We start from the raw sequence: 16,594 nt of genomic DNA on the forward strand, positions 1-16,594 counted from the left end.
TTAGGGTATAAGTAGCTATTACAGGCAAGCACTATCCAATAGAAATATAATGGTAACCACATATGTAATTTTAAACTTTCTAATAGCCATCTTAACAAAATTATACCAGCCTGAGCAAGAGCGAGACCTCGTCTCTACTAAAAATAGAAAGAAATGATCTGGCCAACTAAAAATATATATAGAAAAAATTAGCCGGGCATGGTGGTGCATGCCTGCAGTCCCAGCTACTCGGGAGGCTGAGGCAGTAGGATCGCTTAAGCCCAGGAGTTTGAGGTTGCTGTGAGCTAGGCTGACGCCACAGCACTCACTCTAGCCCGGGCAACAGAGCGAGACTCTGTTTCAAAAAAAAAAAAAAAAAAAAACAAAATTATAAAGAAACAGGTTAAATAATTTTAATAATATATTTTATTTAAACCAATATCTCTAAAACATTATTGTTTCAATTTATAATCTATGTAAAATTGAGATATTGTACATTCTTCTGGTACAAAATATTTGAAATACAGTGTGTATATTACATTGTAAGCAAACTTCAAAGCAAGTTAGCTCCTTCTCAAGTACTCCAGAGGCATACTGCTATAGGTTTAGTCCCTGCATCTTAGAAATGGGAATAGGCATGGAAGGAATGTTCACATGTGATAGTTGACTTGGTTCTAGAAAATGGGGAGAGAGAAAATTTATAACCCCAAAAGTAGAGCAGAGTGGGAGGAATCAAAGAGAAGGAGCTTTGGATGAAAAACCCAGGGATGATTTATCATCCTTACAAATCCAGCCAGTCATTGACATAGAAAGGGGTTACACCATCTCTATTCTGGAACATTGCCAATTAAAAAAAAAATACATTTGATGTATTTCTACCCTTCTCTGTCCCCCTGGAGAGAAGTTTCAAAAAATTTAATTGCAAATGAGATGTGCAATTTTATGGTACGTGAACAAGGAAGACTATTTGAAATATGTGAATTTAGAAACTGCTAGATATTATAGGACACAATGTTTCTTGTTAATACAATTTTACAAAGAACATTTATATTAACTGCCAACATGGTTACTTAGACAAAATAGAGTAGTTACATATTATCCCCATGGTATTATTACAGTTCACTCAAATTGTCATTTTATAAGTAAATATCAATACATCCTCCCCTTTGAGATGCTTTTTAAAGGAAGGCATTATAGGAGTGGTAGAATTCCAACCTTACTTTATCCAAATTATCTCAAGAAAATGTAAAATTATTTGATAAATAGCAATTTAAATTATGAAATCAATGTCTAGGAGAGTGATTTTCTAAAGCCAAAATCACTGATAAAAAATATTTCAAATTGATGATGGATTGAGTCCCTTAGTATAGTAGACAAGTAATTAAAGTAAGGACACACTGATCTTTAGGAACAGACAAAATAGACAACTACTTTGAATCAATCAATGATCTCAAGGTCACTTGGCAGGACTTCGTGCATCCTCAAGTGCACTCCAATGTTAAGATATCCTTAGAAGCTCATTCATCTAATGGGTTTCCATGGAAAATGACAAATGCAGCAGAGATGACAATATAAATTGGTATCAGTCCTTTTTGCAGGGTGTGAAGGGGAAACAGAACAGGACAGAGCAGAAGAGAGCTCTCAGTCCTTCCTTCCTGCGGTCCCTGCGTCCCCTCCAAGCCTGCTGTGCCTTTGCTCCTTCATGCCTGATGAAAGTCTGCCAGGCTCTGCTTCGCACTCTTCTTTCAATTCCCATTGGCCTTGCATTGGTAGGCAGGCAATTAGCAAAAACATTAGACACCCTGTTTTGTAAATTCCCAGTGGAATGTCATATATGTGACCACTTGAGGCCACATGTCCTCAGCTCCATCTTGCCCAGAACCTGAGTTCACGTGTGTACACTGCTTTCCTGATCCCAGTGTCTCAGCTCATCCTCTGTGCTCACTGCCCGCTATACCCTGGCCTGATGGGATGGAAAGTTCCAAATTACAGCAGTTTAAAAGGGAAATGGCTAGAGAAGCCACAGCATGCGCCGAGAATTTCACACACACACACGCACACACACACACAGAGTTGGCTTAGGTTCCCAACCCGACAAGGCCTGAGGGCTGAGTGAGTAGAAAGGGCATCTTTAATATTCTGAAGATATAACATGGTGGCAATAAAAGGTAGCTAATGCCTGAATTCTAAATGGCAGTTAAATGAAATGTGGGACAGATGTGAGAGAGGACTATGGAAAGACTTTGGATAGGAAGAAAGAGAAATAATTATAGAACTGGGTAGTAGTACAGTTAAACTAATGGTGAGTGACTTAATTGCACTTGGGAATTTTTTCCCTTTTAATTTCTAACTCTCACTGATATTATTTCAAGACTGATAAGAGGAAAGAAAATGGATATAACCAATTTTATGCATTTTTGTTTAAGCAGGCATAGTTACACTTACTAATAAGATCAGATTTGAGAATACTGAGAGATCCAACTTTCTTTTTTCCTGGGAGTTGAGGATTACAGTTGTTGTTATGCTCCTTTGCTAGACATCACATGGTGGCATCTTCCAAGGATGCAGAATGGCTGTTAGGATGCTTGTGTGCACATGTGTCACTTAGGGTTCCTTGGTGGTAAGCAACAGAAACCATCTCTGAGTAATTTAAACAGAAGGATTTTGTGGGCTCTGAGAATTGATGGTGGGAATAGGCAGAAAACAAAGTGCCTGGAGGTGTAGAAGTTGGAAACAGTAAGTGTATCATAGGAGCAGTTTGGTTCTGATACGGCGCTTGCCACTGGGATGAGTAATTGCCAAGTGTTCTTTCCATCCTTGCTTTACTTATTCAACATTCAAAGTCCTGGGGGAGAGCATTTGATAGACCATGCATCTGCCACTTGGCTGCCTCCTGGCTTTATCACTGGGTGGGAGAGGCAGGTTCTGTGGAGCCCTCCTGGCTTCTATAGTGGGAGAGAGGAATCTGGAGTTACTGGCCCATCGAGACTATTCACAATGGGACTAGGAAATTGTGATGCCATTAGGGACTAGAAATGGATGCAAGACAGCAAAAACAAATAAGCCAAAAAAAAAAAAAAAAAAAAATCTGATAAATGTCCCCCATAGTCCATATGTCTTTTATTATTTACTGGTCATATTTTATTGTTAATAATGTCAGTACAAGTGAAATGAAAATAGAATGGTATATGCATGAATAGTTGGGTATAAAATAATTTATACAATATTTTGCTTAGGAGTTATATGGAAAACACTAAAAATGCTTTATGTATCTCTCTATTTCTTCCTCCCCAATCACTGAAAAGCATATTTGCTGAACATTTTTATTTTTTAGGCACTATGCCAGGTGTGAGAAATATAAAAGTAAACAGAACAGAGCTGAAAAATCTCTATGTTAAAGAAATATATTATGTCAGCTAAGCTAAATTGAAGGCAACTACTGGCATATCCCACAGACATTGCAGGTTTGGTTCCAGACCACTGCAATAAAGCAAATATTGCAATAGTCACACAAATTTTTTTGGTTTCCCAGTACATATAAAAGTTATATTTATATATACTATAGTCTATTAGGTATGTAATAGCATGTGTCTAAAACTAATGTACATACCTTAATTAAAAACTACTTTGTTACTAAAAAATGCTAATGATCATCTGAGCCTTCAGTGAGTCATAATCATTTTGCTGTGAAGGGTTTTGTCTCGGTGTTGGTGGCTGCTGATTGGTCAGGGTGAGGGCTGCTGAAGGGTTGGGTGTGGCAATTTCTTAAAATAAAACAGCACTGAAGTTTGGTGTATTGATTGACTCTTCCTTTCATGAAAGATTTCTCTGCAGCATATGCTAATGTTTGATAGCATTTTACCCACAGTAGAACTTCTTTCAAAATTGGAGTCAATCTTTTCAAACCCTGATGCTGCTTTATCAACTAAGTTTGTGTGTAATATTCTAAATCCATTGTCATTTCAACAGTGTTCACAACATCTTCACCAGGAGAATATTCCATCTCAAGAAACCACTTTTCTTACTCATCCATGGAAAGCAACTCTTCATCTGTTCAAGTTTTATCATGGGGTTGCAGCACTACAGCCACATTTCAGGCTTCACTTCTAATTCTGGTTCTTTTGCTATGTCCACCACATTTGCAGTTACTTCCTCCACTGAAGACTCGAATCCCTCAAAGTCACCCACGAGAATTGGAATCAACTTCTTCCAAACTCCTATTAATGTTGATATTTTGACCTGCTCCCATGAATTACAAGTGTTCTTAATGGTATCTAGAATGGTAAATAATTTTCACAAAGTTTTCAATTAACTTTGCCCAGATCCATCAGAGGAATTACTATTTATGGCAACTATAGCCTTACAAAATATATTTCTGAAATAATAAAACTTGAAAGTCAAAATTACTCCTTTACCCATGGCTGCAAAGTAGATCTTGTTAGTGGACATGAAAAAAACATTTATCTCAGAATACATCACCATCAGGGCTTGTGGGTGGCCAGGTGCATTGTCAATGAGCAGTGTTATTTTGAAAGGAATCTTTTTTCTTTCTCAGCAGTAGGTCTCAACAGTGGGCTTAAAATATTCAGTAAACTATGGTGTGAAAAGATATGCTGTCATCCAGGATCATTGTCCCACTTATAAAGCACAGACAGAGTTGAATTAGCATAATTCTTAAGGAACCTAAAATTTTCAGAATGGTACCTGAGCATTGGCTTCAACTTCAAGTCACCAGCTACATTAGCCCCTAACAAGGGAGTCAGCCTGTTCTTTAAAGCTTTGAACCCAGGCATTGACTTCTCTCTAGCTATGAAAGTCCTAGATGGCATCTTCTTCCAATAGAAGGCTGTTTGTCTATATAGAAAATCTATTGTTTAGTGTAGCCACCTTCATCAACTATCTTAGGTAGATCTTCTGGATAACTTGTTGCAGCTTCTCTATCAGCACTTTCTGGTTCATCTTACAGTTTTGTGTTACGGAACTGGCCTCTTTCTTTAAACTTCATGAACGAACCTCTGCTACCTTCAAACTTCTGCAGCTTCCTCATCTCTCTCAGTCTTCACAGAATTGAAGAGAATTAAGACCCTGCTCTGGATTAGGTTTTGGCTTAAGGGAATGTTGTGGCTGTTCCGCTCTTCTGTCTAGATCGCTCAAACTTTCTCCAGATCAGCAATTAGGCTGTTTTGGTTTCTGATCATTTGTTTGTTCAATGGAGTGGCACTTTTAAGAGAACTTTGAGAACTTTGAGAACTTTTCCTTTGTATTCACAGCTTGGCTAACTGGTGCAAGAGGTCTAGCTTCTGGCCTGTCTTGGCTTTTGACATGCCTTCCTCACTATGTATGATCATTTGTAACTTTTGATTTAATGTGAGAGATGTGTGACTATGCCTTTCTCTGGAACATTTAGAGGCCATTGTGGGGTTATTTATTGGCCTTATTTCAATATTGCCCCAGGAAATAGGGAGGCCCGAGGAGAGGGAGAGAGGGGGGAATGGCCTGTTGGTGGATCAGTCACAATATTCAGGTTTAGTAATTAAATTTTTCCACCTTATATGGGTGCAGTTTATGGTGCCCCAAAACAATGACAATAGTGACATCAAAGATCACTTATCACAGATCACCAAAGGAGATGTAATAATAAAAATGTTCGAAATATTGTGAGATTACCAAATTGTGACACAGAAACATGAAGTGAGCACATCGTGCTGGAAAATGATGCTGAAAGACTTACTCACTGCAGGGTTGCCACAAACCTTCAATTTCTGAAATATGCAGTATCTGCAAAGCACAATAAAGTGAAGCACAATAAAAATGAGATGTGCCTGTCTTGAGATTATAGTTGATTGACTCAGATTAACCTGGCACTCTTGAGAAAGCAGTATTTTCTCATAAATGATTTTTATGTCTATTTTATAAATACCATTTCTTTGAGCATTTCTAGATGTGTGGGAAAAACAGGAAAAATATGTGTGTGTGTATGTGTGTGCACGTACCATAATAGTATAATTGGGATTCCAGTTTAGTTGATTAAAATAAGCTATGTTGGTTTTAAGAATGACCATATCTGAGGATTTGTGGATTAAAGTGCCCTAAAATAAACACAAACTTTTAGTGGAAAAACTGAGATAGAAATTTAGGTTTTCTGATACATCAATGATGTGGTCAGTATCTTAGAAGTTGGATAGAAATTACTTTTTTTTTTTTTTTTCCTTTTAACTAGTTCCCTTTAGACATTGGGAAATTTTTTTTAAAGAAAGTACTTTTTGGCCATCAGAATAAGAAACTGTACTATATCAATGAAATTTCATATTAAATTCAAACTTCACTAAGCTCTCTTTAGCCATCATTTGACTGGTTCCTTTGTTGCATTTTCATTTTAAGAAAGACTAAGATGCCTCCTGGGAAGGGACTAATTCCAAGGAAAGAGACAATCAGGCACACAAGCTTGATCTCATGCCAATATCTCAGGGCCAGAGAGGAAAGGTAGCTTTGATTACAGTACAGTGTTTGCCAATCATGTTGTCCTGTGGTCTAATCCTCAGGCATTCATTCCTGGGGCTTAGGGAGAGGAGCTTGGAGTAAAAACTGGAGATCTCCATCAGTTGAGGGGGCCTCTGCAGCTCTACCTGGTGCTCTGTGTAAACGGAAGAGCAGCGTGTGGCAGGGTGGGGTGGAGAGGCCACACACAGTACTCCTTAGCTTGGCAGTGCTGATGGAGTGTGGGATGGGCAGAGGTGTGAGTTCCAGGTTTGATCAGAATCAGAGAGGATATTGGAGAGAAATGGCATGGCCCATACAGGGAACCAGCAGGAATCAGTGTGAGAGGCAGCAGCAGTCACTTGAGGTGGCGACGGCAATAGTTCTGGGATTGATGGGGAGTAATTTTCAAGTGGCTTTTTTGAGCAGAGGTGCCATCAGTGGTGTCATGATGGCTGTGGAGACATTTGTGGTTTGAAGAGCATCTTTGCCAGCATAGAATTCTCGACAGCAGGCAGCGACGCAGAAGGCTGAACAGTAGAGAAAGAAAATGGCAGATGGCCCAAAGAAGCTGAGAGGAATGAGTTCCGAGTGTATGTGATCTAAAGCTTTAGATCCTTCTAGAAGGCATGAGGGGTAGTTTGATTTAAAACTAGGAGAGTCACAATGGTTGTGTGTGAAGTAGAGGAATCCTGGATTAGGGTTATAATTATGACCCTAAATGTATCTTCAGACCACTGTGGCTATTAGAAACACACATGTACAAAAACTTGTAATAAAAATAACATATAAACACTTGTGTTAAGTGCATAATTCAAACTGTCTGAGCAAATATGTGATGAGAATTGTTTTTCCCCATAGTGCACATAGCCTAGATTATTTTAGAAGTGATATTGTATAAAACTGTTCATGTTGTTCTCATTTATAGCTGTTTTTCCCTTAAGATGGTAAACAGGTATAATATAAAATTTATGGAACATTTAAAAATATTTTTTGCTTTGGGACATCTCAACTATTATTAAGAAAAATAAAATATATAGGGAAATCATTTGCTTTAGGTTTATTGAACTGACCTGGATTTGTGTCTTTAGATACCATTTGGCTCCTAAGTGATTTGAATCTCTTTCATTGATTTGGAAGGCTAAAAATAAATCCTCAGGAAAGAATCCTTCCTGCGGAAATACAGAAATATTTTATAGAGATATTAGATGTATAAAATATCTGGTCAGTTTATATAAATCCATTTAAGTTTCCTTTCCTATCTTTTTTTTTTTTTTTAAGTGGAATAACAGAATTCTAAAACAATGTTTGTCCAATTGAGGAAAGGGAATTTTAATCAAACACTGTAGTTTTGAGAATGTCAACAGAATAAGAAAACTTCATTTGTTTTTTTTTTCTCAGAAGGAACTACCTATCCCCAGGTAATCAGACAGATTTGCCCGGGAGAAAAGCAGAATGTCTGTTTGTGTTGTCCTCTTCTGTTTCTGTCAATGCTAAAATTGACGCCATTGGTAACACCTGACCAACGCTTAAGCATAGTCATTTTTGTATCTTCTCTTCCAATTGATGTGAGTGAAAGCCCCAATGTAGGACTTTGCAAAATAATATTTTCTAAAATCTGTCATAATAGTTTGAAGAAAGAATCTTTATAAGAATCATTTTAACATTCAGGGATATTACTTTATTATTGCAGCTCATTGATGACAGAAGGATTCATACATTTAAACTGCTAAGTTTATATGCCATTGAAATTCACATACCTTTAAAATAAAAATGTGGGCACAAGGATCTACATGATGATGAAAAGGATGCTTAAGAATCTTAGAATCTAGAACTGCCAGAACTAGAGATCATATGGCTGATTCTATAGTGGTCCAGTGACTTTCCTAGTATAAACACAGATACACAGTGAAGAAAACTGAGAAAAAAACCTCAGTTTTCTGATACATTAGTGATATAGTGCCCATCTTAGCAGTTGGACAGGTTGCTGAATTGTTCACTTACATCTGCTTAAATATTAGGTGAAATTTCAAAAGGGCTTTTTTGTTGCCAGAGTAATTTCATTATATCAATGAAATTCCATATAAATTTCAAGCTTCATTAGGCCACCGTTTTAACTGTAGTTTCATAGTTGTGTTTTCATTTTAAGAAAAAATTTACTAGAAATTTTTTTATGACCTTAGTATTTATTTATTTTTTGTTTTTTATAGACAGGATCTCACTCTGTTGTCCAGGCTGGAGTGCAGTGGTATGATCATAGCTCATTGCAGCCTCCAACTCCTGGGCTCAAGTGATCCTCCGACCTCAGCCTCCCAGCTAGCCAGGACTCCAGCGTGTGCCACCATGCTATGCTAATTAAAAAAACAAAAAACTTTTTAAAAACGAGGTATTGCTATGTTGCCCAGGCTGGTCTCCGACTCCTGGCCTCAGGCGCTCCTCCTGGCTCTGCCTCCCAAAGTGCTGCGATTACAAACTTGAGCTACCTTATCTGGCCTAGTGTTTCATGCTTTTAGCATATGCTTTTTATGCTTAGTATTTTATGCTTTTAGCATAATTTAGATTAGTCCTTAATCTCCAAATAATTCCATTTAGAGTTTCTTTTGGATACTTTTTGTTTTCTGTCAAGAAGAATTTAACAGAAAATAAGATTTCTTTAGCCTTCATTGGATTAATTTACCAAAAACCCTATTAAAAAAAACCATGGGAAATCATGAGATAAAGAGTTTGTCTATAAGTTACCAGATTTTTTAGAGAAAAGATTATTAATTTTGTCTAAATTCAATCTAGCAACCCATTTCATTGATTGTTTTCATAGCGAAGTGTGCTTCAGTGTGATGAAAAGCATTATTACCAGAATGAACCCTTAAATATGATACATAAATATACATAATCTTAGATCCACAGGAAAGACATATTGTTGAATGCATGAAGGCACAATTGGAAAGATTAGAAGGACGATTGATATCTAATGTCAGGTACTTCATAGTTTGAAAGGCAATATTCCAAATTGTATACATACATTTATTTACATATAAGATAATGTTGTCTGGCAGGAAAGGGAACCTACTTGGATATGACCTTTTGGGAACTTTTAAATATGGTGGAAAAACCAATATATTTATACTTAACCTTTGAATTACCACAATTATTTAAGCACTGGAAGTATCTTCCTGTTTGGAAGTTGGGTACTTAGGGACCTGCTTTAGCTCTTTGAGGATTCTAGGTCCAGCGAGCTCAGGATGCACGAATGCCTTAGGGTACTGCAGTATAAAACCCTGAGGCAATTTCGCACTCAATAGCACTCTAGTGGTTTGCCAGTTAAAGTGCCTCATAATTTACCATGAGGGAGGGCCTTAGGGGAAGAAAGAATATGGCTCAATTAATTAGAACTTGTTAGCAAACTTCAACTGTTACCCTATTTAGATTTTCAAATCACTGATATATCAAATACCCACAAGATTTGGAAAGGAAGTAAGAACAAGCAGCCCAGAAAGCTAATTTGTCCAACATGGCACCAGCTCTTGAATATTGTGTTAGCAGCAGACCAGTTTTCACAGATTAGCCTTCCCAGAAAGAAGAAAAGGGAAATGGTATCACATTTCTCTATCCTCCTGTTTTTTACTCCTGTTTGTTTTTAACTCTTTCTGTTCATGTCAGTTTGAGTTTTTAGGTGAGTTTAATAAACTTGATGACCATCTATGGACTCCTATAACAGTCTAATATTAATTAATTATCGAAGGTTATATGGAGCTCTATTATGGGTTTTGGTTTGCTATTTAGTCATTGTATCTACATGGCTATTGTTGGTATTTAGAAAAGTTAACAATTCTTTGTGATTATCTGGCTACTTACCAAGATATGGTTCACATAATATCCTCTTCTTTGTTCTGAAGGTTTTTCAAGTCAAATCTCTTATGTTTTCATGGCATGAAATCATATTGTCTTCAGATAATAATTACATAACATATGATTTTTTCGATAATTTTAGGACACGCTTCCCTTATTTTTGTCCTAACTGCTTTGGCCAAGATTTCCAAGAGAATGTTGGCTAATAAAGTTGATAGTAGACATCCAAGTCATAGTTTGTGTTTTTGTCATTAGGTTTTATTGTTTGTTTGGGTTTTTTGTTGCAGTTTTTGTTTTGATATTTAGCACAATGAAAACTCAATTTAAGATAACTATTTTTTATCATATGAAGTATTCTTAGCTACCTTTCATTTAAAAATATTTGTAAATCAGCACCTTGAATATAGTATTTGAATGGACTTAGTATGGTACAGCATGTTTGTGTCTGACATAGTTCCCACTGCTCTGCACTCTAGTGCTGTCCCCAGATTTCCACATTTGTGTTTCATATATTTATGTAAGCTGTCTGGTCCCAAGGATATTTAAACTTGAGATATTTGTATTGGATTTTCAAAGTGGGGAAGATGTGATGTTTTCCCCCATATATTTATAAATTTCATAGGAATAAAATTTCATTTTTGTTTTCTAGGCTTTATGCCTTTAAAAGGAATAATGTTCAGAAGAATATCCTATTTTGTAAAAATCTGGTGCATGGCTGTAATCATAGAATATAAACTGTTTAGTTATTTAGTTTACATGTGTTTACTTAGTTTATAACATACTATAGGAAACGTAGGGATTGGTGATAAAAAGCTGAACTGAAGCAGATGGATTTATAGGAAAAGGACAAAAATGGGGCCAATAAAAACCTCCTAAGAAACAGATAGCTGCATTCGGATTTTCTTCCTCTCTAACTAATATAGCTGATTTGAAAGGAAGTGATTGCCTCGTTGAGTCAAGACACTTGGATGATTTGCACTAACCTTCCCCTGGTGGGCGATTCCATTCTCACTCCTGTGGCCCCGCGGAACTGCATGGGTGCCCACTGGAGGGTTACCTGACCAAAGTTCATGTACAGTGTAATTTAAGTAAAAGTGCTGATTATGTTCTGTGCTGCTCTGAGTTAAATGATAGGAAAACGTGATATGTGTGGAAGGGCAGAAGGCAAGCACTTGTGTTTTCCTCCCCCAATTCAGTAAAAAATGCACAAGAAATGCATTTACTGTTGCTGATTCAAAACATCAAGCAGCTATTGCCAGGAAGCTGGAGGCAAAAATAGAGTACCAAGTGTAGTGACAAGATTTATTAGTTCATGTATCACATGTGATTGTGTCAGTATAGAACCACACTTCTACATATATATGTGTATATATGCATATGTGATTGTCATTATTCTTCTGAAAATCACAAAGAGTTAAATATCAGCCATATTAAAGCCTCTTGTATTTGTATTGCTAAATGCCCTACTTTAAATTTCTCAGTGGGTCTGTTAATTTTCCTGTGAGATGATTTCAGATATATCCAAAAGCATACTCTGAATGATTAGGACACTTCTAGGAATTTATTCTATTAGCTATCTACCTTCTGGTAATATACACCCGTTCCTAAAACCATCCCACTTTATTAAATCCTGACACCATCCAATGAAACCCGAGCAAAAGGAGCTAGTGCTAAGAAGAAGTCCATTGTTTCCAAATTTATAACAGTTTCCATGTGCTTCACCATCCGAACTCTGCCTGCTGTGTTCAAGTTATTGGCTTATTGGGGCAAGAAATACCGATAGAAGGCAATAATCATTTTAATATTTGACGTGTGTTCTTATTGGATTCACAGGCAGACTTATGTTATAGCAAGCAATTGGCAAAATAATGTTATAAATAATAATAAACACATTATAGCTTCAATATATCAATTGTCTTGCAAGGATGATATCTTACTCCTGAGGGGCATCCTTGGTTTGAAACAAAAGTATACACACAAGGTGCAGCCCCCACCTCCTCCTGGGGATCTGATCGTCCTTATCTGGCGCCACTTCCCCCCGCATCACTTACTGCCATCTAGTAAACTATAAAATACACCTTTATTGTGTTTATTCCTCCACTCACAGAGTGTAAGTTCTGTGATGGGGAAAGATTTTCGGGTGTTTTGTTTTACTGCTATAATCACATGATAAGTACTCAGTGAGTATTGATTGAATGAATGAATGGATATGCAACATCATAAAGTGACACTGTACAACGTACTAATATATTTGAGCAAATACACTAGTTAACTTGATTGTGGACTAGTGAAGAAGATTGGAGTATGTTATTCACTTTACTAAATTGTAACTTACAGGAGGCTGAGAAAACCGTGGAACATCCCTTTATGCCTTTGTGTCTTTTGTCCTTTATCCAGGCTTCCCCCTCAGTTGACAATCTCCTCCCCTTGTAGTTTTGACTTGGCTAATTCCTAATCATGTTTCAAAAACTTCCATCTGGCAGCATTTCCTCCAGGAAGTCTTCTTCGAAGCCCCCAGTAGGGCTGGATGCTTCTTCCATGGGCCCAAATAGACTCTGTCCCTTACCACAGTGTTAAACCGAACCAGACTGTGTATGTGTAGCTTCCTCGTGCTCAGAGTTTTTCTGTTTTGTTTTTTGAACCCAGACATGGTGCTTGGTTCCTAGAAGCACTGAATTAAACAGAAAAGGCGTGGGGTCATGAAGGGGAGGAGAGAGGGAAGGGGGAACAGGAAGGAAGAGAGGAAGAAAAGGTGATGAAAGGCGACAACTTATCGCTCATTTTAATCAAGAAAGAACAACTAGCCAATGAAAGGATTAGGAACTACAATAGGTTTCCAGGAGAGATTTATTTAATTAAGGAATTGAGATCATATTATGAGATGCTCTGTGTGTCAGGCACTATTCTAGGTGCGGAGGGTGATGCAGTGAGCAAAAAGGGAACGTCTTTGCTCTCACGGAGTTTATATTTTGGTGGGGGAGACCGACAATAGACAAGTATAATACTGTATTTGTAAAACAATACATAACAGAATTTAAAATGTAATATAAAATGCATACAAATTATAAAAATAAATAAATTCTAATTCCATTTATTTAAAAATAAACAAATTCTATAAATATGTAATATAATATAGAACTTGAGGACATTTAAAGGGAAGCAGTACTAAAAGCGTCCAGGGCTTTTTGCTCAAGATATCCCAGAATTCTGTCCTTGTGAAATGCCGTGTGTGGTACCCCAGAAGGGGACATGGGAGCTACCCCTGCCCGAGCGGCGTCTGTAACTGAACAACGTGTTCCTCGCCCACACTGAATGCAGAAGGAGCAATTTGCACAGATCTTACAGGGGCCCATCTCCTTGTGGGGACACATCAAACACTGAAGGGACACTTAGCAGCTTGGAAGATTCCTGCCGGGCAAGCTTCCTTCATGCGCAGCTGGGCAAGACCCCAACATCTCAGCTGACGACAGGGATGACAATGGTTCAAGAACCTAAAAACCAAATACAGTTCTCCAGACTTTTGGTTAAAAACGTCTTGTCTTGTTTCACCCACCAAGGTTTTGATTATCTTGGTAATATTTACTAATTGATCACAGTAGGCAAAGAACCTGAGTTCTGTGTTGGATTGGGGACGCTGCCAGGGTGTGGGTAGCGGTAGTTGGCCGACACTGGTATGCCAGTCTAATAAGGAATATGCTCCCCTCTTTGCTCTAACATAGGTTAATTATTTTGCCAGCCTATGAGAGTGTACTTAGAGCGTCACAGTGCTTTGTGGAAGAGGAAACAAACAAACAATTACAGTGAACGAGGAAGAATGGCTGTTATTGCAGTACATAAGACTTTGATTACATACGGCCAGGATTCATACCAGCCTGGTAGTTGTTGACAGATAAAGTAACAAAAATGGAACTCATTTCTTTTTTTCTTTATTGAGACCTCAAGGTAAAGCAGATTTTCAGTTCTTGTACTTACTACATTGATAGAACAGAGACTGACAGCAAAAATGTGTCAGCCCAGAAATAGAAATTAAATGTAGGTTCACATCAAAATTTCATTTAGCTTTGGAGAGGGAGCTGCTGTTTGGATTACTTTTGATCCTGAAACAAACACACTATGGAATATCACAGTATACCTGGTATGTATTAACCCTTCCCTGTGAGCCATACTTTTAAAATTGTTGTTTTTACTCTACAATGCTTTATTTCTTTTGTAGTGTTTGAGGGAATTTGAATTATCATCAGAGTAGGTTACACTTTGCTGAATGCAAATTACTAGCAACAGACATATAGATTTCAGTCTGCAGGAAGTATGGCACTGGATTGGGAAAATTGATAGCAGACCTTTTTCCATTACAAAGTCATACCCGATGCTATAGTTTGGTTATGGTGATGAGGACAGAGTAAGTGGGAAATGTGAAGTGAGAAATTTTGGTGTGTGTTTTTCAGATTGTTGATGTATGTTGAATAAATTTCTGGCTAAATCATTTGTACTTTCCCTTCATGTTATGTAAGTTGACATAAAAATACTTATAAACAGGCCTCTCTCTTCCTTCTTTCCTTCATTTCCCTCTCCCTCCCTTCCTTCTTTTCTGTCTTTCCCTCTTTCTTCCTTTTCATTCAACTATCAACATGGAAATTTTGCAACAGTTCCTCATAAATAAGACATCACTAAGCTGGCAAATGGAATTCTGGACACAACAATATGATATGCTCAGTGAAATACAAGTGAGTAAATACAGTCATCAGTGAACTCCACACATCATTATAACCGAGCTAGATCCATTTTTGGAGTATATTCTCAAAATACTTTTGACTTAATTTTTTGATTATTATTCTAAAGTCTACATTTGATAATTTTTTCATTAACTTTTTAGCAACAGAAAGATAGCATGAACTTGTTTCTTGAATTACCTTTTCTGACCTTTTGCAAGATGATAATTACAAAAAAGGGAGGCCTGGAAGACTTGTAAAAAAATTAAACTTATAAAAGAGCTAAAATGGTCCTTCTGTGCTGGTGTCGATTTCAAAATTAACATTTTGGTTCATGTGCTTCTAATAATCACTGACCCTTACCTCGTGTACTTTCCACAGGAAATGAATACAGCAGAAATTACTTTGACCCACTGATGGATGAGGAAATAAACCCAAGGCAGTGTGGGATGGAGGTCAGCAGAGAAGGTGAGCTAGAATTAAGTATGTAATTTTTGTGTCAGAATATTCTTTTCCATTCATGAAAATGAGGTGACAAAGATCACACATGCAGTTCCGTTTAGATTTTGCAGCTTACAATTTAAATGGTAAGTTTTAACCGCTAAAAACATGATGGGCAGTGAAGGTAATTTTTGATCAAGGACAGCAAGCTGGTCAGAGGAAAGAGGCAGCCGTCTGCTCTCATCCGAGGCTACGGTAAGCAATTCGGGCCGTCATAAGGCCCATGTTAGTGTCTGAGGACCATCATCACTTGACAGATGCATCTTTGTTTTTCGCATTTAAAATGAGCATTCTTCAATGAAATGCATCTAGCACATGAGATTTCCATACAGTGTGACTACTGAATTTCTTTCATCACATGCATGGAACCACCGCCTAAGTTTTGAGCCATGAAGATGCCATGATATGATAACAATCTCCTCTTCTGTAATCGTGAATCTAGTTTCAGTTGTAAAACAACAATTCAAAAGTGCTCTTTAGGTGCACACCATTACGTATATTTTATAGTTATAAAACACTTTGGGGTTTATAAAGATCATTGGTGAGATACTAACAGTGACAAATGTTACTTAGAATTATTTGGAATTCAGAAGATCATATCCCACTATTGGGTACCAGTCATTAAATTTGCACTTTTTAAAAATTTCTTTTTCATTATTATTATTATTTTAATTCAAGATATTATGGGGGTAAATCTGCACTTTTTAATGAAAGACTGGGGTAGATTCTCTCACACACAAGGCTCAAGCACAGTGCAAAATTATTTTATGAAGTAGCTCTCAATAACCTATTTTTATTGTTTTTGTGATTTTTAAAATTTCAGAATATTACAGGGGTACAAAAGTTTTGGTTACAAAATTGCTTTTGCATCATTTGAGTCAGTGTTATAAGTGTGCCCATCTCCCAGATAGTGTGAATTATACCCATTAGGTGAGAATTTACCTATCCCCTCCTTCCCCCTCCCACCTGCTTGATTTCGAATGTTATTTCCATATGTGCACATAAGTGTTGATCAATTAGTTCCAATTTAATGGCAAGTACATGCTGTGCTTGTTTTTCCATTCTTAGAAGAATGGTCTCCA

At 37.2% G+C, this 16,594-nt stretch overlaps 1 protein-coding gene across 1 annotated transcript in view; it reads left to right on the top strand.

The window, feature by feature from the left end:
• Positions 1-16,594, top strand: part of LOC138398812 (uncharacterized) — a 235,789-nt gene that overhangs the window by 37,295 nt on the left and 181,900 nt on the right. Inside the window, 1 exon segment of the mRNA XM_069493272.1 lies at positions 15,393-15,479. Coding sequence (XP_069349373.1) covers positions 15,393-15,479 — 87 coding nt within the window.

This window comes from Eulemur rufifrons, chromosome 18 (genome assembly GCF_041146395.1).
Source record: "Eulemur rufifrons isolate Redbay chromosome 18, OSU_ERuf_1, whole genome shotgun sequence".
Lineage (NCBI taxonomy): Eukaryota > Metazoa > Chordata > Mammalia > Primates > Lemuridae > Eulemur > Eulemur rufifrons.